The sequence below is a fragment of the Eublepharis macularius genome, chromosome 2, assembly GCF_028583425.1.
Source record: "Eublepharis macularius isolate TG4126 chromosome 2, MPM_Emac_v1.0, whole genome shotgun sequence".
Classification (NCBI taxonomy): Eukaryota; Metazoa; Chordata; class Lepidosauria; order Squamata; family Eublepharidae; genus Eublepharis; species Eublepharis macularius.
Window position 1 is genome coordinate 70,960,842 of NC_072791.1, and position 23,971 is coordinate 70,984,812.

At 39.9% G+C, this 23,971-nt stretch overlaps 1 protein-coding gene across 3 annotated transcripts in view; it reads left to right on the forward strand.

The window, feature by feature from the left end:
* The window catches only part of DPF3 (double PHD fingers 3), a 260,427-nt gene that overhangs the window by 214,266 nt on the left and 22,190 nt on the right, over positions 1-23,971 (forward strand). The window contains exons 8-10 of one of the 3 annotated variants that reach the window (XR_008596563.1): positions 14,301-14,429; positions 16,712-17,947; positions 21,940-22,526. Coding sequence is in view for 1 of the 3 variants with exons in the window: in XM_054972252.1 (XP_054828227.1) it covers positions 14,301-14,429 (129 nt within the window). In the remaining 2 variants the exon portion in view is untranslated. Of the gene's footprint in view, positions 1-14,300; positions 14,430-16,711; positions 17,948-21,939; positions 22,527-23,971 lie in introns of those variants that run through there. The other 2 variants (XR_008596562.1, XM_054972252.1) reach the window with 2 other exon arrangements.

Below are 23,971 nucleotides of genomic sequence, written 5' to 3' on the forward strand. Positions count from 1 at the left end.
CCTTTCTTAGTGTTCCCTTAGATTTTTGCTGCTACTAAAGGCTGTTGCCTTAGTTCTCTCTCAGTTTGACTTATAGTATAGGAAGGCTTAGTTATAGATGGTAGAATGACAGAATGGTCAGCACATGGGGGTAGATGTGAGGTAAAATAATATTTCACTTTACCAGAAATAGAGTTTATTTATAAGTATGTATGTGTAAAGTTTCAGAGTAATTCATCAGCATATTGGTTTCAGAACCATTCATAGGTGTGATGGTTTCAAGATAGGTTCATATCTCTAAGCATTTGTAAAAGGACTCAGATACTAAGACTTAATTTTTCCTCAGTGCCCACTTAGGCTGATTTCATCCAGAGTCAAACACACAGACTTCCTCCCTCAGCACTTCACTCTCAGAATAACTCTCTCCTCTCTAATGCACAGCCACCTGCTGACTGAACCTTTCCACTCTGACAAAACTGCAGTTCACTCCGCCCCTTAGGGTATAGCTACTGTCCAAGCAGAGAATGCTTCACTCACCCATCCAGCTCCCTCATTCTTACTTTAGGGGCCTGCATTATTAACTACAGTAAATAAACTTTCAAAATCCCATCGTTTACTTAGCTGAAATAAAACACACAAAAATATTTACATGACAAAACATTAGAAGCTGCATAAAAGCTCTTCTTTTACTTCCAGGCATGTCAATGTAGCTTGTACTTTCCTTGTCTTCCAGCTTCAAACATTATTACTTCATTGTCTGCACTGTCCATTTACACTGTCTTATATTTATCTATGTATTTATCTCTGTATTATATTTATCTTTGTGTCAGAAATCTAACTCCCCAGCACCAACATTTTTAGAAGATGTAATGTTTTAGAGTTGGGTACAGTTAATTAATATATTTATTTCCCACTCTTTCAGACAAAAGCTAAGAATATCATTAAAACAACAACCACAATTCAAATAAAATAACATTGAGTATTAAGTGGGGAACAAGCCAATGAGCTGACCATGGAGGTCACCTCTCCATTGGCTTCACCTGTCCTATTGCTCTTCTCAGTTGATATTTAAAGAGAGATGGGAGGCATAGTAACCTTGAACCTTGTAGCTCTCTATGCATAGTTTGATGTAGTGGTTAAAAGTGGCAGAACTCTAATCTGGAGAACTGGGTTTGAGTCCCCACTCCTCTGCTTGAATCCAGCTGGGTGACCTTGGGTCAGTCACAGCTCTCTCAGAGCTTTTTCAGCCCCACCCACCTCACAGGGTGAATGTCGTGAGGATAATAATAACACACTGTAAACCGCTCTGAGTGGGCATTAAGTTGTCCTGAAGGGTGGTATATTAATTGAATGTTGTTGTTGTTGTTGATGTTGTTATTATATGCTAAGCAGCAGGACCCTCCAAAAAGGGGGTCTCCAAAATATTTTAAAAAGCCAAAATGACCCTCTTTATTAAACTGACAAGTAAAATGAGACTGCAAATAAGAAAATGATGCTGCCTCCCTTTGGGAATATGCCTTCTGAAGCAAGATTGTTTCATGATAGGCCTGCAAGATATGGCCCAAGATATTTTGGTCTGTGGGGCAAAGAATCCAAATGGTGCCTCTGTGGTATTATATAATGATAAATTATATTAAATGATAGCAGTAACAACAACAATAATACTCCAGATATTACTGTGGTTGAAGTAAGAAAGTCAAACATGGCAATCCCAGTTGACAGCTGAATTCAGGAAAAAGAAATTGAAAAGAAAACAAAGTATCTTGATCTAAGATTTGAAATTCAACACCTCTGCGAGAATCATACAATGATTATTCCAGTACTAATAGGAATGCTAGGTGTGATTCCAAAAGGACTAACTAAACATCTATAACTTGGCATAGATAGGATAACAACTGGACAGTTGCGAAGAGCCTCACTACTTGAAACATACTAAGGTCATAAACAGGGTTACGCTTAGCTGTAGCTGTTTTTCATTGAGTGGTCTTCTGTGCAGGCTCACATCGGGACTGTGCACATGCAGGTCAGCCACAGAGAAGATTTCCGGAGCTTTCTAGAAGACTAGGTGTGTCCTTCCTCCCTTTGGTATTTTCCCACCAAAAACATCACATGACCAAGAGGAGGGGCACTATTCCCTCAATTTTCTCCATGTCACCACTGGAGACACCCCCCCGCACCAGAAACTAAGGTTCCAGAGAGTTCACAGCAGGGGAGGTGGGAGGGATGTGTGCCTGCACAGAAGACCACTTGATGAACAAAAGTTACCGGTAAGAGCAACCCTATTTTCATCTTCATGGCTTTTGTGCCGTCTCACGTTGGGAGAGTAGCAAGCTCACTTACTGAAGGAGGTGGGTATGAAGCTCTCAAAGTAAGAGACTGTGGAGGATCATCTTCTCAAAAGATGCTTACCATCTCATTGGCATTCACCCAGAGGTGCTTCTAAAGAAGCAGGGAACTCTCTAGAAGTGTCCCTGCCAAAGTACAAGCTAGACTGGAGCAAGGAAAACACAGCTCTTGGTGGGGAGAGCTGTGCTAGGTAAAGAACACCGAACAGACATGCACTCAAGGGAGAGTGTGATAGCCTCTATCAACCCACAAAGGAAGAGTTGTGCGATGATACTGCCAGGTCTCTCTTGGAGCCTGAATGCCTAATACAACCGATAGTGTTGTGAGATATGAGGGCTGAAAGCCAACTCCTGGTAGGGAATCCTGGCTGGGGTATTGGACACATTAACATTGTGAGACTCTACGAACGGGTGAACATAGGGTAGAAACCCATAGTGTCCTCATTCCACAAGTTGAAGTGCTGTACACTAAAAATGAAGCACCAGGGAAGTGCAAAAAGTTAACAAGGGGGTTACACCCCTACTTTAAATGTTTTTGGAGATCCAGTAAGAAAGAGGAAAGTTTAGGGTGTTTGAGGAAAGTTTAGGGCGTTTGAGTCCCAAAGATAATTAATAGCACAACAAGAAGGGTCTTCAGATAATAGTTAATAAAAAATTGCTAATTCTGATTAACATCCTTGACCTACACGACAAGAAATAGATGATCAATGGGACTTAATAGACTGCTATATACTGAATTTGCAATCAAATCACCCTGGTGCAATATTCATTCTTGCTGGAGATTTTAATACAAGCATTGGCAACAGACGTAGTATCACCTGTAAACTTGAGTATAGACTGTCAATGCACCCAATTTATTAGCTCTATTTACTCATCAGATTTCTAAAGATACTGGTATAAACTATTCAAGGGTCAAGATCTCAAATTTTTTGGTTAATTTAGGCTTTAGAATCCTAAATGGTGACCCTCTAGTCGATTTGGATGGAGAGTTTACATATTGTTCAAATAAAGGGCAGGAACAATAGATTATGATTTCCAAACATAATGTAGACCTGGTAAGGAAACTCTTGATTGGGCGCCTGCTTGCCCGTGACCATTATCCACTTCAGTTCTCTCTTTTCTCTGATATTTCTTTCAAGTTTAGAGGAAATAAACCCACAACTGTTACAATTAGTAAAAAGTGGAATTCTCATATGGCTAGAGACTGCCAGAAAATATTGGGACCCAAAGAAGCTAAAGCACTATGAACCTCAATAATTCAATCCGATAATATTGAAAATTCTGCTGAAAAGTTAGATCAATCAGTTACTTTGAAGATATGTTTAAAGATACTGTGAGAGGCCCCACCTCTTCTTTCAGCATTGATATCGCACGGTTACCTGATTGGGCTCCAGTGTCTCCAAGAGAAGTTCTAACTATAATTAAACAAATTAAACAAATGAAAACTGGAAAGGCTCCCAGGCATGACTTTCGCCCAATTGAACTCTTAAGCTAGACCCAGTATGTTGGGCAGAACTGTTAGTTAGCCCCCTTATTTATAAAAATGAACTGGAGTAATTCCTGAAAGCTGGAAATTGGTATTAATTACCCCTATTTATAAGAAGGTGATAAGAATAGATCCCTCTAATTATAGGCCAATTAGCTTACTTCCTGTATTGAATAAAATATATGCTGCCTTTTTAATGAATAAACTAAAAGAATGGATGGAAGAATACAACATAATTTGGCAGGAGCAGTTTGGCTTTTGAAAAGGCTGTAAATGCATACAACACTGTTTGATTCTATCGACCCTTGTCAATAAATATATTAAAACCAACAGAGAATCTATATTTGCTGACTTTGTTGATCTTTGAGCAGCTTTTGATTTGGCAGCCCACGCTCGTTTATGAGAAAAGTTGAATTTTACTTCTATTCCTAAGCAGCTACTGGCCCTGATTAAGAATGTATATACTGGGAATATTCTACAGTTAAAAATCTCCAGTATGAATTCATATCCAAGTTCAGTAAGAATCGAAAAAGGCATACGGTAAAGATGTATCTTAGCTCCACACTTATTTAATTTATAATAAATAACTTCTTCCCAAACCTGAAAAATAATACTTACGTAGCATTCTTAGCAAACCAACCACTACTAATGCTCTTATGCACCGATGACTTGGTTCTCCTGAGCTGAACCTCGATTGGCTTGAAGAAACTCATGAACTATTTCTGTCTCTTTTATGCTCAATAATTGTTGACAATTAATTTTGTCAAAACAAAGATCCTGAGATTCTCTAAGTCAAGGCGTTTGGAGGAACATCCCTAGCAAATTTATGGAGAAACTATCAAAGAAGTTAGACAGTTTAAATATCTTGGTGTGATGTTTAATTATGACTTATCAGGGAATTCCCATATAAAATCTGTCGTCAGAAAGACACAAATGACATTAACCATTCTCAAGAAATTCTTTTATACCAAAGGTGGTCAACTTATCCAGCTTTTGCTAAAGTTATATAAAGCCATCATTCTTCCCAAATTGCTTTACGCTGCTCCAATCTGGGTCAATGGACCACTGTATCCTCTTTTTAAGCTTCAGCAAACTTTCTATCATAAGATCCTTTCTCTTCCTCCCAGTGTACACTTGGCTATGGTGTGGCAAGAACTTGGGCTCCCTCAAATTTCAACAATAGCATGGTACCATGCTATCAAGTTCAAACTATCAATCCATGAATCTAATGCTCTTCCATCTTTACTGCAACTAGTAACAGCTGACTCCTGGTTGGAAACTTGACTTAGCCCAATTGATTCAAAACTTGCTATATTAAACCTAAGCTTAAATCCTAGGAATTCACTGAAAGTCTTTGTTAACTGTACAAAACTGATTATTTAAAAAAGATTGGGCTGACTGGAAATGTTCCCCTATTTACTTTCATTTATCTTATCAGAAAATGTTTAAATTGGCCTTGGTACTCAAGGGTGCCAGGGAATTAATCAGGCTGGCATGAAGCCACAGCCTTGGAGAAGGAGCCATTGTAAGGAGGCTCACATCTCTGCTCTTGGAATTCAAGGGTGCCAGGGAGGGAGCAGGTGCTTTTAATCAGGGTGGGTGTTTCTAACATCTTGAAGAAGCCTCTCTTGATCCATAACGACAAAGGGAAAGACAGAAACTTTTCTTCTTTAAATGCAGCTGTATTCTTCACTAGATTGTCTGTTGAGGGCTAAAAATGTTTAAAGAAAATAATTCCCCTCAGTCTCAAGGATGAAGTGAGAGAAAAGCATAGAACAGCAATGGAAATCCTCTCTCTGCAGCAGCAAAAAGAGAACTGAGGGAATAGCATCCCTCCTTCTGGTCACATGATGATTTTGGCTAGAAAGTGCCAAAGGGAGGAGAGGTGTTCCTAATCTTCTAGAAAGCTGTAGAAATCTTCATGGCTGTTCTGTGTGCGCACAGTCCCAATGTGGGACTGCACAGAAGCCACAAAGATGAACCTCACTGACTCCTAGATTCTTTAATAAAATTTGAGTTGATGCGGGACCAAAAATTGCAGCAAAAGCATAACTTAAGATGATGATGATAATGACTGATAATTTGCTGCCCTTTTAATAATAAGCAAATACACTACTTGGAGCAGGCTTGGTATATCAGCAGCATGGTCACCATGTTGATTTCAGCTCATCTATTTTGTTGCTTTAAAGCCTCCTCTTCTTGGGACAGTAACAGATAGTTCTGGTTTTGATTAGCTTATCCCCATTTAGGGGAGCAGGATTATACCCACCTGTCCTCCAGATTCTAATAAAGTGTCAGATGTCTAAGCGTGAACAAAGGACTTATACATACGTACACACGCATGCACATACTCAATAGAGGTGTCAAGGCTCAAATTATGTCATTAATATACCACATAAAAATCCCGGTATCAACTGAATAATTTAGGCATATGCAGTTAGATTTTTTTTCTGTTCAGGCAAATGGGCGATCATATTTGACAGTCTGTGGGCTCAGTGGCAGAATAGGTGTACAGGCTGAGCTAGGCTGGTGGCTATGACCTGCTCCCCCACCATGAATAGCATAAACAGTTAAAGGCCAGTGTTGGAAGCTGGATTTTATGCAGTGCACTTCCTATTTGATCACTCCTTTAATTTCATTCCTTCCCTCTCTGCTTGTCTTTAGAAATTTGTTTACAGCCTTGAGCTTGGCTCTCAAATCTCCCCTCTTTCACTTGGCAGGATTTAATTTATGCTGCCATCTATCTTCCATGTGAATGCTAATTGTTCACATAACTAATACACAGCCATTAACTGGTTCCTTTGTACACAAAAAAGCCGCAGGGATGCAGCAGATCCTTCCAGTCCCCTAAGTACATTTGGGCATATAGTGTGAATTAGATTTGACACGTCTACAATGTTGCAAGGTATGGACTTCAAGAATTTTCTCTGCATAGCTTTTGGGAAGGGTGTTGAGCGACAAGTAGTCCTTTGTGTCCTCTTCTCCTACTTCCTCCTTGTGTTGAGGTGGACTCTATTTACTTTCACTTCTGTTTCACGTTGTCCAAATTGCTGATGCATAATTTTCCTTCCTCAGAGCAGAAGCATCCCCTTCCACCTGTCCCCAGCAGCTTTACTTTGCTGATACTTACATGTCAACATATTCTCTTATTGTAGTACGGGACTTGTCTTAAGATTCAGATTTGCTTCAGGTTCATTTATAATACAGGTGGATGTTATTTAGTTTTGCCATTTGCTCGCTCACAGTGGGCAAACCCCTGCTAGCACATCCTGTCCTTCACTGGCAGGGGGGAAAGGGAGGGGACGCTCAATGTTCTGTGACATCATTTCTGGCTAGGGCCTGGAAGTCATTTTGGAGCTGCAACACTGCAACATCTTATGAAATTGCCCTGATCTCTATGGTTTTACCATAGAGTTTGGGTGAAATCCAAGAGCACTGCAGTCACTTTCAGGTTCCTAGCCAGAAGTGACATTGCCGTTTTGTATGATGCCATTTTAAAGTCTCCGTCCCTCAAATATTCCTGCTTATGCTGTCTACCTTTCATTGCAAACTTACCAATAGAGAAGAAAATGACTCAGTAAGTGAAATTTTTCCTTTTCAAAAGGAAAAGGTGGGAATTCAGGGAAAGAAAAATAAGATGTGAAGAAGAGACCATGGTTTGAAAATACTATTACATCCCATTTTCCATTTATGTATTTTTCCTCACATCCCCAGAAAATCTGTCATAAAAGAACCATGTCTCCATAGGCATAGAGCATATGCTTTTTTGTATTATGCTGAAGTTATGGGGTTGGGTCAAAAGTATGTCCCACTGGGTATTAATCCTGTGCCCATGCTTAGGCTGCTCCAGAGTCTAAATGTACACATCTGACTTCTCTCCTATAGCAAGTTTATCACGAAAAGTCAATTTCATTCTTTAAAAAAGAAATCAGTCATATGCTCACCATTTGGCATTGGTTGAATCAGAACCATGAGTCCAAAGTCCATAAACTACCATAAAAGCAATGTGCCATTAATGATCCAAGTCTTGGGATCGTTGACTTCCTGGAACCTTATACAAGAATAAAGTTTCCCGATAATATTGCAAAGAACAAATCTTCCCATCTCTTTAAATAGACTTCTGCGCTTCGAGGGTTGGAAGTGCCACCTTATTTTTGCCACATAGTATATATTGCATAAAAATTTAGAGCCAGGGATCATAAATCAGAAATGGTCTGTTTGTGCAATAATGAGAAAGGAACTATTCATACGGCATCATCACAGCGCTTCCTACAATGCTAGCCACTTCTGACTTTGTTCTACTTTGTGCTTTTTCATTACAGTTGTACATGCCATACTAGCAATACCCTGTTAATGCTACTACAGTCCTGAGTATTCATCCAGGTCTAGCAGTGTGCAGAATTTGACTCAAATAACCTCAAGATTGAACAAACATAGTGTATCTGCCAATTGTGCTGATACATGGTAGATTCAGTGCTAGTATATAGAAATCCAGTTCTGGGAGCAAGACAGCCATATATTTCACATTGGGAAGTGCAAAATAATAAAGCTTTAGCAAGCTTTATGGCTACCTTATCATACCCTGGATCCTGGGCATGGACTTTTAATGCTTCTGATGATTAAAGTATCTAGAGATTTTTTTAAAAAATGATGCATTCATCCCACTGGGTTTCCAAGGTGTCCCCTATTTCCCATGCAAAGCCTCCTTTGAAATATTTTTTATTTTCATCCAAGCAGGAGTCTATGGATGAATAAATAAGTAAATGCAGCTTCTCAGTTGGAGAGGAACTATTTGTTCCTCACACCAAGCAGCAGCTACTGGAATGTTACACCAGGGTCCTTTCTTTCTCTGCTTCAGTGATAATTCTCCCTTAGTCAATGGTAGGTGATGTATTTGAATGCAAAGTACTTCTTCACTGCCTTCTTCAAGGAAGTTCGACAACAATGTCTTTTTGTTGAATATATAAAATGTTGGGTTGGATCCAGTAGTAGATTTTTGCCAATGGAAGGGAGGTTTAGTTGATTTCCACCCCCCATTGCAAATTTTTGACTCTGTTCCCTCAGGCTTTTCCTGATTTCCCCCTCTCATAGCAAATTTCTGACTCTGTCCCCTAAGGCGTTCCCTGGGGATCTCCTGTACTCCAGGAGCACCATTTTGGGAGCATTTTAGGCTACAATGGGATGAAGGAGGTGACAAAGTCACATTCTACTGATGGAAATGCTTGCTGGAACTTGTTTTCCACTGTACCCATTCTTCCATTGGATATTACGGAGAGAGAGAGATTTGTATGTTGTTTTTAGAAAAAAAATACTGTAAGATTACATCATTTTGGGTAAAGTTGAGACACAGTTCAGATAATGAGCTTGCCGTACATGATGACTTATGGAAATGCACAAGTCATAATTGGAATTGCATAGAAACAGAAATAGCTTGAATCACTGCCTCTATTCAGAGGCTATACATGTGGCTGCCAGTATTTGCACAACTGAAGCCTTTTTTGAATCTTAGAGAAAGAACTTTGGACCTCGGTAAGACATGGATCTCATACTTATCAGACTTTTCTGGCATTTAGTGTTGAGGCATGTTACCCTGAACATAATTTTAGATTCTCTGTTCTTATTTGTCTGCCAGTGTCTGTAATGCAAAATGCACTGGAGGCCAGTTTTAAAATTAACTGAGGACCATGCAGTAAGGTGGATTTACATTCACTTTTCAATTTTTATGTGCTTAATGTAGTATGATTCCTTTGTTATCTTTGCAATGTGATTGCTGCCGCAAAACTTCTTCCCTATGCTGAATCCTGTGCCATATTAGTGTTTTATATATATTTTGAACGCGTATATAGTCCAGGTCACTTTGTTTCTCTGATAATGGAGGATGCTGGCACATCCAACAGTTCAAAACATCCATACATTATCAATATAGTACAGAAGTTTCCCTTTATGGCAGCACTCAGGCCACTGGAAATGCTCCATCTATGAACTGATAGGGTTCTACCTGAAACAGTTGTTGATGTTCCATCCACCATCATTGATCCACTATCCTCAGACTATTCATACGTTCAAATATATTTGACAATCACCCCTTCTCTCTTAGTATGCTTTGTCGCATTTCAACCCATAAAACATATCCTTTGTTGCACAAAATTGCCCCTCAACACTTTTGATCTGTGAGTAGTTTTCTAAAACGAAGGGCAGCATTTAAATGATTTTAATAAAAAACGAATAACTAAAATATATTTTACAGATTGGCCCATACAACTGTATACTTTGCAGACTAAACAAATGAAATGTTAATTTCATAATAACTGGAGGCACAGTTACAGAAGGAGAAACCTCATGCGGATGGAGGGATAAAAATCATCTGGAAAGATAGTACTCACAGCAATTCTCAAGTCACTTTGTAGATGGCATTACAAAGACATAGTCTTCAGCCACTTTCTTAAAAACAGAAGTAAGGAAATGCAGCTACAAGCAGTGGGGGGAAGGGGAACAAAATCCTGAATAAATAAGAAATGACCGAAGTTCATTTTATGCAAGCTCCATCTGGCTTGTCCTTCAGCTCTCCCACAGATTTATGCTGCATAGTATGTCTTCGGTCCACACCTCTGTTCTCTGCAAAAAATATGCTGGTCTGTGCAATGAACCATTCCCTTTGAAACCCACCCCCAATGACTTTCTCCATTTCTCATTAAATGTTGGGAATAAGCCAGCCGGAGGTGGACTCATCTCCAGCAGGGATTCAATCTCTTATTCTATTAACTCAAGACACTTCCAGAAGCACATCTTCTATTGCTGGAGTGTTTTGGGGGGGTTTTTTTTGGTTCTCCTTTTCCCATTTATTAGTTAGGTTTTTTTTTAATTTCTCATTTCTTGAATCCATCTCTTCCTTGCAAAGTTGCTTTTGAACAGAAAAATAAGAGGTCACAAATCAGTTCTTTACACTTGAGAGATGGAGTAATAACAGGTGGCAAGACCAGAGGCAGCAAGAGCCTAGGATTCTGGTTGTCATGGAAACATGTCAGACCTGCAGAGAGATGAGCTCTGTCAGCAGTAGGGGGGAAAGGAACGTGAGGGAAGCTCAGTGCCACTTACCCTATAGGTTCAGATTGTATGTCAGCCATCCCTCCAAGGGATAGCGGCTGGAAATATGTGGAATTGTAAAGCCAGATTCTGAACACAGATGTGAACTGTAGAGAAGGCTCAGGGGCATAGCATGGAGGAGCTTTTGGCCAAGGTCTCAAACAAAGACCTTAATTTTCTCAAATCCAAGATACGGACTCAGTTCTACCCACTGTGTTCTCTTCTTTTTCACCTGAATTGCCAGCATAAAGGACAATAGAGACTTATTGTCCGGGCAACAGAGATCTTATACTACATCATTTTGTTATCATTAACAGCACTTTAATATTTAAAGTGCTTTACAGTCTTTACTGTTACTTACAAACCTTAGTGCAAATTTTCTCCCTAGGCTTGAGGATATAGATATCTTAAGATGTGAAATATCTAAAATGTGAAATATCTTTCAAAGTAACATCATGGTGTGTAATGAAAGTCCAATATAGCTTCAGTTTAAAATCACATTCCATTCCCCACTTCCTTCCACTCAATGTGGTTGCAGTATTTGCATCTGGAGATACTCAGCTACAAGGCACTACAAAAAATACTGAGGGGGGAGCAAAGAAGGTATTGTGGGGACAAGCTCTATTTTATATTCATGAGATGTTAGGGCAAAAAAAAATGTGCAGAAAGCTTATTTGCTTATTCAGCAGTTAACCATTTCAGCTAGTGTGAGAGGCATTCTTCAAGAGACGCACAAACTATGATTCTGCATCCCCCTCCCTTTAGTGTTGCTTATCTACCTAGAACAAGGAATTGTGCTAGAAGTCTGTTTTTGAGAAGAAGGTAATACAAAGTTCTAACAGAACTGAAAACAGTTTAATTAAAGGAACTACAGCAAGGGCCAAACTACACAAGTCATTTTTTGACAAGTCAGATCTGGATTCCCTGGACCCAACTCACTTTCCTTGTAGCCAAATGGCAACAGTGGAATGTTGTTTTAAAAGTCTGTGGGGCCCTGCTCAGCACAGGTCTGTAGTCCAGGGGGAGAAATCCCATATTCCTTTTCTGATCTGAAATGGCACCAGGGAGAGTTATTTGCCCTACTTTGGAGCTACATCTGCAGTATTCCATGCCCCTGCTGGCATTTAAAATAGCCTCTATGTGGCTGCAGGGAATGTGAGCTGGGTCCAGGGAACCTATTTATTTATTTTTTATTTATTTATTTTCAATTTATATTCCACCCTCCCCACAACAGCAGGCTCAGGGCAGATTACAAACACATACAAGTTAAAATACATAAGACAATTAAAATAAGTTAAAAACCATTAAAACATCCAAAATTACACAATTTAAAATACATATGAACATGAACATAGCAGCACAAAATCCAACCGACCAAACCTTAACCATCTCCATAGCATCTTAGCAGTAAAAGAGATTACTAAATGGGCATATTGGTAGTAGGGAGGTTCTATTACAGACGTTAACCTAGACATTACTCATTTTTTAAAAGTCTTGTGTAGCGTGGCTCTTAGTCTAATTCTCTCACTTCAAAACACTCCACTAATTAGGGCTAGTTGGAGTCCATCAAGCCAGAATCTTAAAGTGGTTTATTATTCTACGTTAATTAGTTTTAACTGTGGTTTAATGTAATGTATGGCATTTTGATTTAATCCTGGTTTAATTCTGTCTTGTCCTTTGGTAATATCCTCCCGAACTAGAGAGAGAAGAGGATGATGAAACAAGAATTCGTTGCATGATTTGAGGGATGTCTGTGAAATGAGTCCTGTGTACAAGAGTACAAGAACCCTGTGGCGCAGAGTGGTAAGCTGCAGTACTGCAGCCCAAGCTCTGCTCATGACTAGACATGGGCACAAACAGAAAAAAACTGAACATTGTGTTCATTGTTCGTTGCCATCCACGAACAACGAACATTGACAAACATGATCCTGTTCACGAACATGTTCGTTATTTGTTGTTCATGGGGGCCAGCAGGCTCTCCTCCAGCCATCAAGATCCCTACTGCACCACTCCCAGAAACCCTACCTGAGCAGGCAGCAGGAAATGTACCAATAATAAATAATAGCTTGGCCCCAGAGCCTGGCAGCAGCCCTGGAAATTGAAGGGTTAGATCTCTACTGCACCACTCCCAGAAACCCTACCTGAGCAGGCAGCAGGAAAGATACCAATAATAAATAATAGCTTGGCCCCAGAGCCTGGCAGCAGCGCTGGAACCTGAAGGGGTAGATCCCTATCCCGTCACACATAAAGGAAATTCAAGCTCCTATGCACTCACCCGGTCTCTCTAACAGCAGCTGTCTCTCCCTGAAAGCCAGAGCTGGGAGCCCCCCTTCCCCTGGTCTTTTCCTCTTGTAACAAATTTGGAGCTCCAGCCCACACTTGGAAGGAAGACCTACCTATCGAGCTAAATTGGGCTTAGATTGGGGTTTCCAGGGCAACAGCAGGAGTTCAGACAGAGTTCAGACAATCCCTGCCTGAGTTGCCATGGGAATTGATTGCAGGTGCCAGACTGTCTGGCTTGACGAACAGCAACGACGAGGCTTGTAACGACCACCTGTTCGTTTAGAATGGGGCCTCACGAACAGCTTGTTCGCGAACAGCAGATTGGGCTGTTTGTGGGTTTTTTAAGTTTGTATTGCTGTTCGTGCCCATCTCTACTCATGACCTAAGTTCGATCCTGGCGGAAGCTGGGTTCAAGTAGCTAGCTTAAGGTTGACTCAGCCTTCCATCCTTCCGAGGTCAGTAAAATGAGTACCCAGTCTCCTGTGGGTAAAGTGTAGATGATTGGGGAAGGCAATGGCAAACCACCCCATAACCAAAAGTCTGCCAAGAAAACATCGTGATGTGATGTCCCCCCAGGGGTCAGTAATGACTCGGTGCTTGCACCTTTACCTTACCTGTGAGATGAATCTTGGTAACCAAAACTAACTATACTTGAAATAAATTATATCTAAGCTAAACCTTGGAGTGCCATTTAAGTGCAGCAATGCAGGGCAGTCTGATTTCTACATGGGTTAATATTAACTGCCTTGATCCAAAACACAGTTTCTCAAAAGTAAATTCTATTAAATTCACTAGGGCTTCTGTTAAGTGAGCCTAAGAATAATATGTCTTAGTAAGAATATGAGGAAAATGAGGTAATGTCATACACCCAATTGTCCTTGTAATATATTCAACTGTAATTTGGAACTCTTGCTAGAACCAATTTTTTTTTTCAGTCAGAGAGCAAAGGAGTCATAAGATACCAAGATTCATGTACTGATCATTTTTACCTTTTTTATTCCCATTATTCTGGGGAGGTTTCTTTGCAAATGCAGTACTCAGGTACGCTTTGCAAGTAAAAAAATGTGAATTAACATAAAGTATTGTTTTTCCCTTGAATAAACAAGTATGTCCTTTGCCTGCAGCCCAGAAAGGACCCGATGGGATCATCATTTCCAATAACTACTGTGATTTCTGTCTTGGAGGATCCAACATGAATAAAAAAAGTGGCCGACCAGAGGAACTTGTCTCATGTTCAGATTGTGGGCGCTCTGGTAGGTGATTCCTTATTCAACTTTCTGTGAACAGTGAACATACATGACTCCTTTTTCTCATGTTTCGGGAGTATGGATTAACTATTCATATTTTTTGTTTTCAGTAACTGGGTTGGTTAAATATTTTCATTCCTTGAGCACAGTTTTGAATATATATGTTACAGGGCTAATAATGGATTTATTAGTAGAAATGGAAAGTAATATATACCTCAGACGTTTCTATTTAAATGAAGACAAAAAATCCTAAATCAGTATTAAAGGAGGGTTTTCAAGATTATGAAACTGTGGATGATGTTTCCATTAGTTATAGAAGAAAACAATAATGTATGGGGCTGGACTGAGGAAGATTTCAGATATTGTTTCCTCCCGTGTAATTTTTGAAGAGTTTTTCAATTTTTGTTTTAATCTTATTCTGTATTTTTGGGTGAGAATTTGTAATTTGTATCATTTTCATCTTGCGCTGCTTTTATTTCTAAGTTGTTGTGTGGGGGGCAGAAGGAAGGTTGCCCCCAATCTGGTGGCTGTTTTTAACAGAACAAAAATTGGTAACTTACAAATGGTAATTTATATTTTGTAACTATATTTACATAGTACATTTGATTTTGAATACATTTTTTAAATTGGGATGCGGGGGATTGGGAGGTATAAGGCCATGAATTTAAAAAGTAGAGCTGATCCAATTATTCCTTTACTTGCATGCAGACTTTCTGTCATTTGGAGGAGAATTGTGGATAAATTTGTATCAGTGACAAGAAATTCTTGTGCATAGAGTAGCTTGCATGGGAGTGCTGAGAGGGTATGGCAGGTGCCCATGGGAAAAAATTCCCTTGAAATGTGAACCCTATTGTGTTGTTTTTTATTCTGAAATTAATAGTGGTGAATGTCATTCATCTCTTTTTGATATTAACATAATGCTGATCCTTCTCCAAAAATCACTACGGACCTTTCCTCAAAAGCAGTGGGGTCACATTCTCTGTTCCTTCAGATCTATACTAGTGGTAGCAGAGTGTTTTCTTGTGCTTGGTTGATTGGTTTGTTTTCACTCATTATTATCTTGGCTAATGATTGCTGTTAGTCACGGCCCGGGTAGTATTTTCTAGGCAACTTTAATTTTTAACACACACACTTTGCACAATGGCTTGGATACAAAGGTTTCTTTCATATTGCTGCTATTCCCATTTGTAAATCATCATCAGAATTGCCACAGAAATCCTAATTTTACAGATTTAACAGTGGTTAGCTATTTCTAAGAAAGATCTGTGATTAGAACATAGGTACAAAACTTGATTGTGGCTGAAACCTTTATTTGTTCTGCTATTAGAAGAAATTTCCTTCTGTCAGGATATTATATACACAAATAACATGTTAAGTGTTCTTATATTGCATTTATTTCCAGCTTTGAGAATATCATTTGATTTTGTATATCATTTCCTATACAATTTCCTTCCTTATCAAGCTTGTTAGAAAATCACTGAACAAAGAATTGGTCTTTAAAAATTTCCCTCTCCAAGGTATCTAGGAATATAAAATATTCCAAAGTATATGAAAATTTACACATTACATTTTAATGCCTTTCTTTCTTTCTTTCTTTCTTTCTTTCTTTCTTTCTTTCTTTCTTTCTTTCTTTCTTTCTTTCTTTCTTTCTTTCTTTCTCTGAGGCTTTTAAATGTCAACATTTTATGTGTGGCACATTTTGTTCATGTGGTTTTTTAAAGGGGATTTTTCTATACTGCGAAGCAATATTTATTACTTAGTATTTAAATATTGTTCTGCTTTGTTTTACCAAGGAACCACACCACTTAGGGGGACAGGTGCAGGAAGATAGCATGATGAGTTTTTTTTTTAAGGGCACTGGAAAACTTATGGAATGGGTTGTTACTTTCCAGTAGTAAATTCAGGGCCTATTATACCAAAATGAAAGACAATAATTGTACCTTGTACTCCTAACAGATTGTCATTACTATACACAGTTTGAAATCTTTAACAGTGCTCAAAATGATGGAAAAATAGTTTCTGTGTGTTTTAAAGAGAGGAAAACAATATTAACCCTTTTGCTGCCTTAGCTTATGGGCATATATAGTGGTGTAATTTTTTTTACCCTTTCAAATGCAAACACCATGTTTACTTTCTTTCTTGTGGCTGCTGTTGTGATATTGACCTAAGCTGTTTTAGATATTTGATCTCTGTAGTCTGAATTATTAATTATAATAGTGATAATAATGATATTAATTATGATGCCTATTGCTTAACCCATGTGCTGATATATTCATCATACATGTCAGCTCATTTGGGAAGAGAAAGCAGGAAGGAGGAGGCGGCGGCGGCACACACTACGGAGGACTTGTTCGGTTCCACATCTGAAAGCGACACTTCAACTTTTCATGGCTTTGATGAAGATGATTCTGAAGAGCCTCTCTCAAACCAGAGAAGCAGCTCCCCCTCAGCAAACAAAAAGGGAGGCTGCTAAAATAACTAATCACTTACAAACTCAGTGAGCAACATGATCCCACCCTTTTCCCTATTTTTTCCTCTTATTATTCTTGTTGCATTTTTAATTTGATCAATTTTCACCTTTGGGGTATGTACACTGAAAGCACAACAACCTAAAACTTGAGAAAAATTCTCTGAAAATTGAGTTATTAAATTATCCCCCTTCTTTTTTTCTCCTTTTGTCTTTGCGAACCTCAAGTATGGATGTCCTTCGAAAGTTCAGGAGAGAGCTAATTATTTCAACTTTTACTATATGTGTTAGCTATGAAAAATACAGAAGGGTTAAATGCCAGATACCCTTCTCAAATAGTGTTTTTTAAATATTTATTTATATATTCTATATATTATAAGAAAAAGACCTTTGAAATTAAGGGGAGAAAGCAAGAAAGAAAGCAATGAAGTCTACTTGATAATCTGACCATTCTGAAGGAGAAACTGCTATAAGATGGATTGTTCCAGATGAAAAGGAAACCCTTGCTGGTGTGACACTTGCACTGTGAAAAGTTTGTATTTACTGTAGCACACTGGAGTTTGTGACTTCCTCTTTTGCCCTCCTGCTGCCCACACCTTTAAGAGTTTGAAAAAGGCAACAAAGATCATAAACTGAGGAATTTCCTTCTTTCTTCTTGTGGACATATTTGTATTCCCTAAAGAATGCCTCATCTCTCCCACCTTGACATCTTTTTACTAGGCGCTGTTTTTCTTTTCTCTTGTCCCCCCCTCCCCGCCTCACCTTCTACATTGTGGAGTTTCCAAGCACAGGATGGAATATAACTGTCAAGTCACAGAGTCTGCAAAGATGAAACAAAGACTGTGGATCTTTGAAGAAAAGGAAAAAAATACCTCGTGTTTCTTTTATTTTAATTTTTTTTAAAAACACAAATAAACCCATTAGTCTTATTTTTGATAGCTCCTCTTGAAATAAACCAAAGCAATACTCACTAACCATCAAAGGGCAATGGAGAAGATAGAAACTCTCTCTCATTTGCTATTCCAGCAGCAAGGAGTTGAGCAGCAGGATTTAAAAGGTATGTTCCAAAATGAAATATATTTCATTTTTGTGTGAAGGGTCTCCATGCTTTAGATTTGTCCCAAAGTATTCAACATCTTTGCTAGAGAGTAAGGCCCATAGCAGATACAGTGTGTAGTTAATTGCAACCATTGTTTGTTGCCTAAATTGTGGGTAAGTACAATGTACAACAAATCCATAGTTGAGCTTGCTGAGCTACATCCTGTCCCTGGGAAGTGTGTATAGATACTTGCAAAACCTGCTTGTTATCTTTTGGGTGTTTCTGTGGGTTAGCCTCTGCGGGTTTGTGACACATGATGTGTCACTCTCATTCTCTACTTTCCCTAACATCTGGATTTTCCCATTCCAGTGGCAAGAGAACAATATTTCTCTGGAGATGCTTTTCTTAAATTTCTGCTCAGATTTGTGCCAACATGGGCTGGTGTTTTGGGGAGGTGTGTGTGTTCAAATTGGGATATGCATTTTATGTCATGCTAACTGGATCAACCGTCCCTCCTGCTGTTGGGCTATGTTGCAACCATGTCCCTTGCTTCAGTTTGGTTTGAGTGGAATGGATGGGATTTTCAGGTTTAAAGTTGGTCCCCTTGCTTCATAGAGAACAATGGAGTGTGGCTGGACAGCTTGCTCAAGGGCTTGGGGTGGAGGGGTGTTAGTTTGCTTCTGTTGGCTTCTCTCTGTGTTGAGATTGCATTGGGAGTGTGCTTTTGGCCATTGGCATCCTTGCCCTTGTGTGTTTGTGCCCTGAGAACTAGCTTGGAAACTTGAGTGTCATAGGGAAGAATGGAAAATGGCTATGGGTAGCTTTTTCAGGAGCACTTGGGTAGTGGGGGTGGGGCTTCAGTTTGGTTCTGTTGGGCTTTCTGTGTGCGGATCTTGCATTTGGTTGTCTGTCTTGGCCTTGGCAGCCTTGCCTCTGTGTGTTTCTGCAGTTGAGTCAGCTTTGACTTCCGCCCCCCCCATACAAAACAATGGAGTGGGTGGAGGCATCATCTTTGGGGGGCCATAAAATTGGACCCCGGGGTCCAATCTACCAGAAACTTGGTTGGTCTTTAGAGGACAGTCAGGAGTAGGTTTCCTGTAAATTTGGTGCACTTTGTTTGAAAAATGACTGCCCCCTCTGCAAAAAAGGCGGGAACTAGGATTATGCAACAAAAAAAAATGTCGGGTTTCCCGCTTCAAAAAAAGTCAGAAACAAGTGGTTTCCAAAGCGGCAAGCGGCTCCAGAAAGATTCGGAGCACACCAACACACTTCCCGCCCCGCCTCTTATTTCACCCGATGAGAAGGTGAGGAGGGGATTCCCTCCTCCCCCTCCTATCTGGTAAGGGGGAGGAGGAGATTCCCTCCTTCCCCTCCCATCGAGTGAAATAAGCAGCGGGCAGTAGTTTTTAAACCTCGTGGCTTGCTTCAGCTGGCAGGCGGTGAAGTCCCTGCCTGACAGCTGAAGCCAGGGTTTAAAGCGCTCCTTTCCATGTTGCTGGCAAGCAGCACAGAAAGGGATGCTTTAAACCCCGCGCCTTGCTTCAACTGGCAAGCAGGGAAGTCCCCACTTGACAGCTGAAGCCAGGGTTTAAAGCGCCCTTTTCCATGATGCTGGCAAGTGGCATGGAAAGGGGTACTTTAAACCCCGCGCCTTGCTTCAACTGAAGCCGGGGGGGTTAAAGCATTTTGGGGCTTTCTCAAGCTTCAGCTGGGAGGGGAGAATCCCCTCTCCCAGCTGAAGTTTAAAGCCTGCTTCAGGGCTTCCCCAGGTTTCAGCTGTGGAGGGGATCACCGCCTCCCAGCTGAAATTTAAAGTGCCCATTTCGGGGCTTCCCCACACTTCAGCTGGGAGGTGGGGGATTCCCCGCCTGTCAGCTGAAGTTTAAAGCCCCTTTCCGATGCTTTAAATTCAAACCCCAAGGCTGGCTTCAGCTGACTAATGGAGGAGGGAGCTCTTCTGCCGGTCAGCTGAAGCCAGCCGTGGGGTTTGAAAGCTCCCCGAAGCTTTCCGATGTGATCCAAATTGCTTTGGGAAGCTTTGATTCGCCATTTCTGAATCGGGGGCAGCATTTTTCCCAAATTGGAAACCCGAATCACATACCCATAGTGGGAACTGCTGTTTCTTTGCAGGGAAGCAATTGGCCAAGTTTCTCAGATTAATCCAAATTAACCCAGATTAATTCATGGTTCTAAATCTGGGTACCTGGATATGATCTGGGATTCTCTGTTGTGATCTGCGAAAGTCAGATTTTGCCAAATTGGCAAAAATCTGGCTTTCCCCCCAAATGCCGGATCTGGATTGCACACCTCTAAAGGGGCTGCTCTTCAGAGGCAAAAGTTCAAGGTTTAATAGGACAAAAATGTCATATTGAGATAAGAAGATGGAGCCTAGTATATAGCAACTGAATAATGAAAGCAGCATCCATCTTTTTGGAGCAGAGAAACTTTACTCTGTTTCCCATTTTATAAAATCCCAGAGTTACACAGATACAGTGGTACAAGCCTTATTTTTGGCTCCTGAACAGATTATCTGTTCAATGTTGAATAATGAAGAACTCTCTCTGCTATTTTCTCAAGGCCTTCTTGTGTAGCACATCTGTTCAGGGAGAGGGTGCCAAGGCTAGTGCTGCAGTATTCCTGTTTCGCTAGTCCTCTCACGGAGCAATGTTCTTGTCACAGGAGCATCTCCTGATACACCAGGAAAGTCCTGACAGATGGATGGTAATCCTCTGTGAACACCACCTCTCTCACACAACATTTTTCAACTCCACTGGTTAAAACAGTATATCTACCAATGTCCCAGCATAACTGCTACAACCATACTCCAGCCATCCTGAAATTCTTTAGAATGAGATGTTCTGAGATTTATGTGTAGGATACTCCTCTTGCTGCAAGCCACGATCTTACCCCACTCCCATCTATTGCTTATTGTTATGCAAATCAGCCATTTTTCAGCCTCTAGCTGTAGTTCCATAGATACAGCAAATCTTCATCTCTGCTAATGCCTGGAGCAGATCGGATAGTGGCTAAGCAAAGCCTGTGCAGGGACCCCATATGTGATGAATGCCTTCTGTGCCTCTTGTCATTTTGTAATCTGGCAAATTCTTTTTATTAACATGAGAGGCAGGGACAAACCAAAATTCACAATCCAAAATTTGAATTAGTCCTAGACAAGGTTCTCTGGAACCTGTTCTTGAACTGCTATAAAACACCTGCCCTTTACCACAGTTGTGAGATCTGTTTGTTATATGAATGGATATATAACAAATCTATATGATAAATTCTTCATGTACTGTGTTGTGTTCTTGAACATATACCAATTATATTGTAAACAAAGCCTTTATTTCATTTAATTAAAATATTTGTTTTGCACTGCTCTGTTACCCTGTGATATTGGAGAACTATATCCCGAGGGAAAGGTAACAATTTTTAATGGAAATTCTGCACAGCAGATTGTGAATTGTGATGGCTCTTGATTTACCAGTAGCAGAAATAAGCATTCTTTCTTAACATAAGAGTAATAAGATGTTCTGATCCTTTCTCCAGGCAATACTGATTATGGGATTGAAACCTAGAACAGGTTGTCATCTGTGTAGTTACAATGTTTTGCACAGAATATGGTCTTGTCAATTTGTATGGAATACCAACAATCTTAGCTTTTGTTTAGCTAAGCAAAAAAGATTAACTTTTTTGTTTAGCTAATCTTAGTTTTAAAACCTCCTGCTTAGATTTATCTGAAAATCTTACTATGTAGTTTACAGTTGGGCACATTGAAATCAATGGATTAAGCATACCTGAGGGTCCAAACTGTTGTAACATGGGGAGGTCTACTGAATGGAAAGCAAGCTCCCAGTTCAGAACAAAGCTGTGGGAAGGAAAGGAGTTATGGTTTGATCCAATCCCTGAACACAGTTTGCTTGTCAAAACTGCCCCTTCCTCATGTACCACTTTTTCTGGTGTTTGGCAAAATATGCAGGGAATAAAGTTACACTCATTTTCCCACACCACAGCTGTAATCTGAATTGTAAGTCCAGTCCAGTGGCTACTGCACAACTCAACCAGACTTTTCCTGAGCAGAGGCTGCCATTTTATCCTCAGAACAACCCTGTAAGGTAGGTTGGGCTAGGAGTGTGTGACAGGTGCAAGGTCACCCAGCAACCTTCCTGGACCTCTCAAATCCACACAGGGTTTGGATGGCCCCATATTGCTTCAGTTTATCCCTGATTTCCACACATATTTCTGTGGGTTCTTCAGAACATCTGTGGCTCCCGAAAGCTCATATCCTACCACAAATTTTGTTAGTCTTATAGGTGCTACTGGACTGATACTCTTTTCTACTGCTACAGACAAACATGGCTACCCATCTTGATCTATATCAATATAAGCACAGTAGCACACGCACAAAAATAAAAAGGGTGGTGCTGTGCTACCGACAATGATTCCACAGATGACAACAGCACCCATCCTTGAAAATCCTGATATTTAAGGCACATGTGGAAGAAAATAAACCAACTCCACAACTATAAAAATGCAAAGGGAGGGAGACATGCAGAAGAAACAGGCTCAAACCAATTCCAATACTTGTGGATTGACTACCAAGAAAATCAGCAGAAAAACCTCAACATTCTAATCCCTAAACTATACTGGCTAAAATCCTGAAAAGCTGCTGCGAATCAAAACACACAATATTTATTTATTTAAAACATTTATAGGCCACCTTTCCATCTAAAGAGGGTCCCCAAGATGTCAAAATCAGACATTAAAACATTTAAAACATTAAAATAACATATTAAATGTATATATAAATATAGAAAGAACATAGAGACATAGAAATAGTCAGACAGACATGACACACTCATATTGAGCTGTATGGACTGGTGGCCTAACTCATTGGGTTAGGGTTCACTAACATGATTACACATTTTTGTTCCAAAAATTGTATTCTAAAAAAACTTCCAAATACCAAGTGTGTAATAAAGGACATACCTTAAACACATTCAGTTTTATTAAACAACAACAAAAGCACATGTTTGTATCTATTGTATTTGGTTTCTAGTCCTAGCAACTGAGTTACCTTGATTTGTGTGTTTTTTTTAAATTGGATGGTGTACAATATTAACAGCCATCCTTGTTCTTGGTTTCAGGATTTAATTATGCCCCTTCTGGGAATACTTCAGTTTTGAAGTCTGTGTATATAAGGTGCTGGTAGTACAGCACTTTTGTGAAAGATTGGCAGGGTGGCTATTTTTAACCACTCGTAGGCAGAAATGTTGGTGCCAACTTAATCCTGTAGCAGATGGTTTAGACAAAGAGTAAACTACAAGTTATTCCTTGGGTTCCAGCATTAAATCACATTGCTATCATTGCCATATATGGCTTGGAGTTCTTACGTTTATGTCACATAGTGCCACTTAGTTGGAAACTACTTTATCCTGAACTATAACTTCACGGCTGTCTGCTGTAGTAGCAAAGTGCTTAGTTCTGGCTTTCCTCTATGCTTCTGGTAGATGAACAGACACAGAATATGCTCCTGCACCTTTTCAGTAGCTTTAAGGAAACTGGAATTTCAGCAGAAGGAGTTTGTCTCACCACCATTCTGCAACAAGTCAAGCTTTTTTCTGAAATTTCCTTCTTATGAGCAACAGTTTAAGGTACAGGAGCCATATCACCCTAGATTGTGAAGTCTACGACAGATAAACTGTTGAGGGTCAGTCATGAGTAGGATTGCCAGCAGGCCTGGAGGAAAATGTTGTGCCCCTTTAATAGAGGCTTAACGTGTGGAAACTGGCAGTGCTTTTCCTGACATGGAGGTAAATAACATCACCTGGGAAATAACAACCAATTAAACTTCTATTAAAAGGACAGGACATTTTTTTCTCCAGATAGTTAGCAACCCAATTCATAAGCAATTTGGTATCTCATAACACAAGAGTTATTGTCTGTTTTGTGCTTTAAGGGGTTTTTAAAAAGGAAAGTGGAATAGACAATTTCTAACTGGTTAAAGAGTGAGGAGCTGACTCTCACACCTACCAGGAAGACACA